We start from the raw sequence: 3,564 nt of genomic DNA, 5'->3' as shown, positions 1-3,564 counted from the left end.
AATAAAAGTATGTGAGTATGCTATTATTATCGATCATAAAATAAAATTACATTGATATCTTGTATAAGAAATAAAAAGTATTTCTCATATTTTTAGTGAAAGTAAAATATGCTGTTTTTTTAACAACAAAGTAAATATGTTGCTACTTCTGATAATTTATTCTAAAAATTGTCAATAAAAAAAATAACTAAAACAAAGTTTAAAAAATGTGTCCAAGAACTAGTGAAGCTCACAGAAATTTGCCACAAAGGAAATGAAACCAAGCAATCTTGAGCGTGGCCCATACATCCGTCAACAAATCTCTTTGTTGATCACCTTGAAATCCATTAGAGATTTGTGACCAAAATCACTTCACATACCAATGGATACATGCATTGGAACGTTAAACTTTAATGAAAAAGAACAACCCACCAACTCTTTGATTAGCGACTACCATTATATTCTCTTTTTTATATATTTGCTTTTGATGGGTTCCAAATATTATACAATAAGCAAGAAACAAATGATGGGCCCTACGCTATAAGATATATCTCCTGAAACAGGACCCACAGAGGGAACACAACCAAAGAAGCTGGAATTTCCACGTGGCCCTCTGAAAGACTATCTCTATCAAGTCTTTAATTTGAATCGTTTCGGATAACACATAATAGAACAACGATGTATACTTCTTTTACCGACATGTGACATTTTGGCAATTGCAAATTGACACTTCATTTTGGCGATGCAATTTGACACAGATTATTAAGTTCATTAACATGTGTATCTGTTACATCGTTAAAAAAGCTGTATATGTTAATGACCTGTGGCCTTATATTTTCTAAATAAACCAAAAAAGAAAAGATTGAAAAATACTTTAATGGAACAAAGAGACAAAGACAATAGCACATATATATAGAGAGAGCGACCACACACAACTTGCAAAGACAACCCTCTTCGGCAAATTTAATTAATACAAGATTTGTATTATAAAAAAGCTTCATATATGGAGGGTTTCACATCAAATTTCCATAACCGTAAACCTTCATATTCTTTCATAGACATCGATCAAAGCATGGAATTCCTCAACCAATTTTCAGTCCAATATGACAATCCAAACTTGAATTCTCAGAGCTTAATGGGGTTTTCAAATGACAATTTCTTGTATCAACAAGTATTACCACCATTTGATCATCAATTCGTTCAAAGCTTTCAACCAGTTTCTCAATATGAACAAAAGAATATCATGGTGATTCACGAGCCCGTTGCCACAGGTCCAGCCATAAATGGGAAGAGAAAATCAATGGATGTTTCAGCAAGCAGCTCAGGGAATTCATCATCTAACCCAGTTCCAGAAAATGAGATTAACCAAAAGAAATACCAGGTATATAAGAACTGCAGCTTTCACTGTTCAAATTGAACACATTTTGCATGCGACAAACGTCGTAAAAATGATAGTTTATTTGTAGCAAAAAGATCACATGCATGGTTAATTACTTTCGTCTTTCTAGGACTTGTACTTAATTAATACTTAATAATTTTCTTGATTTCATTCTATATAGAATTCCGGAAAAGGAAAGAAAGTTAAAGCGAGTGAAAATGAGGAAGCACCAAAGGAAGTGGTACACGTTAGAGCAAGAAGGGGCCAAGCAACTGATAGTCACAGTATAGCAGAAAGGGTAAGCTCAAAAGTTTGGCTATTTATTCAAAATTAACAAAAGTAACACTACTATCTAGAAGAATAGTAGTATATAATTGTAGATAAAAGAATATTTCTATCACATTTTGTCAAATATATACAAAAACTAAGCTGTTCTTGTTATATGGGTTTAGGTTAGAAGAGGAAAAATCAACGAACGTTTGAGATGCTTGCAAGATATCGTCCCAGGATGCTACAAGGTAAATTTCTAAACAGAATCAATGGTAAAATTACATGTTCGGTATGTTTTGCTAGATTTTACTGTACACGTGTTTCATTCTCCCGAGTTAACTGGATTACTTGTGTATATATTTACAGTCGATGGGAATGGCGGTAATGTTGGATGAGATAATCAACTATGTGCAGTCGTTGCAAAATCAAGTGGAAGTGAGTTATTTGAACCCAAATGATTAATATATTTTTGAATGATTGGTATTAGATTTTAAAAAAAATAGAAAATATTTAAAATAACTCAATTATTTGATGTGTGTTTCAGTTTCTATCTATGAAGCTTACTGAAGCAAGCATATTCCACAGCTTCGATTCTTCAGACTCCAAACAGATGGATGTATTACAGGTAATTTATATCGAGAGGGTTCTTTTAATAGTATTGGAATGTGTTTTTGTTATTTGAAATGATAATAACCAATAATTAGGTTTCAAGTAATCGAAAAATTAAAATAATTTAATAACTAAAATGAGGAAAAGGACATGCTACTGTATTATTAAATTATTAAAAAACAAAGTTGAGTAATTATCATAGTAAGCTTATGTATATAGTATCCATTATTTTATTATTATAAAAGGTTATATGGTTAAAATGAGGGTAATATAGTAATTTTCTTTCCTTGTTGGAGGTATTATTGCACTCGTTAACAAAAACTAGTTCTTTGATCATATCAGATAATCAAAATTAATACTGATTTTCTAGAAAAAAAACTAATCAAAATTGACAATATTACTTTACTCAAACACTGAAAATTAAGTAATTATTAGTTATTACTTGAAATCACGATAACTGGATACACAAATTGACAAAATACATCCAAATAAACTCTTATTTGACTTTTAGTTATTACAAAAATCATATTAAAATTAACTTTGTTTCATAAATGATCAATTATGTAATTATTTAAAAGATATTTGAGTAACGTAAAATACTCTCATCAGATTATATATGAGTTTTATTGTACATATATTTTATGGAAAATGGAATATAATAATTGCATATTATATGGTACCTAAAGATTTGGTAGTTAATGACAAAATTTAATCGATGGCAGATGGGAAATGCTACTCAAGGAGTGAAGATGAAGAGATTGGAAGAGAGAGGGGAGATTGGCCCAGTTGACCTGAGTTTTGGCTCTTATCCTTCATTGCCATACCACACAACATAAAAGAAGACCCCTCTTGTTCCCTACACATACATACAGCTTGTATTATTGTTTCTACACATACCAAATGTAACCATTACACAGCTATTGAAATAAAATAAAAGTTTGCAGCATGGTACATAAATTAATTTGGTTTATCTTTTCTTGATTTATCTTACTGGTGGTAATAAAATGAGAATTTATAAGTTTGGTCATAGATGTTAGCATACGATTGTATTTTGTATAGCTCGGACCATGTCACCCCACTCTTGCATAGACCATTTAGAGCATCCATAATGGAGACTCGATAGAAGAGTTGAATGAGTTAGTAAATCTAGTTGTCGTTCAATGGATAAAACTCTACTCATTGTGAGAAGTCACCTTAACATTTAATTGATTTGGAGTTCAATGGTCACTGAACTCTTCAATAAAAAAAATGAAAGTTTTCTAATTCTTAATTAGATATTTAAATATGTTTCATTGAACTTTGTAAACTGTTATTTATGGAAAAGCCTC

The 3,564-nt window shown here is 30.8% G+C and overlaps 1 protein-coding gene across 1 annotated transcript; it reads left to right on the top strand.

Annotated features, from left to right (window-relative positions):
- Positions 1-908: 908 nt before the first annotated feature.
- Positions 909-3,193, top strand: LOC145132699 (transcription factor BEE 3-like). The gene is made up of 6 exons (XM_079067589.1): positions 909-1,360; positions 1,539-1,655; positions 1,810-1,875; positions 1,994-2,062; positions 2,172-2,252; positions 2,959-3,193. Exons 1-6 carry the CDS (start codon positions 983-985, stop codon positions 3,070-3,072), a joined length of 825 nt encoding a protein of 274 aa, XP_078923715.1. The 5' UTR covers positions 909-982; the 3' UTR covers positions 3,073-3,193.
- Positions 3,194-3,564: the final 371 nt, after the last annotated feature.

The sequence above is a fragment of the Lactuca virosa genome, chromosome 8 (genome assembly GCF_052849685.1).
Source record: "Lactuca virosa cultivar CGN04683 chromosome 8, Lactuca_virosa_CGN04683_v6, whole genome shotgun sequence".
Taxonomy (NCBI): Eukaryota; Viridiplantae; Streptophyta; class Magnoliopsida; order Asterales; family Asteraceae; genus Lactuca; species Lactuca virosa.
The sequence above is the reverse complement of the archived record's forward strand: the minus strand, read 5'-3'. Positions and strand labels throughout refer to the sequence as shown.

Bases quoted from the DNA above. Each gene is read 5' to 3' on its own strand.
- LOC145132699 (XM_079067589.1), top strand. From the start codon at position 983: ATGGAGGGTTTCACATCAAATTTCCATAACCGTAAACCTTCATATTCT. The intron at 1,361-1,538 runs GTATATAAGAAC...CATTCTATATAG, and splicing joins TTAACCAAAAGAAATACCAG to AATTCCGGAAAAGGAAAGAA. The intron at 1,656-1,809 runs GTAAGCTCAAAA...ATATGGGTTTAG, and splicing joins GTCACAGTATAGCAGAAAGG to GTTAGAAGAGGAAAAATCAA.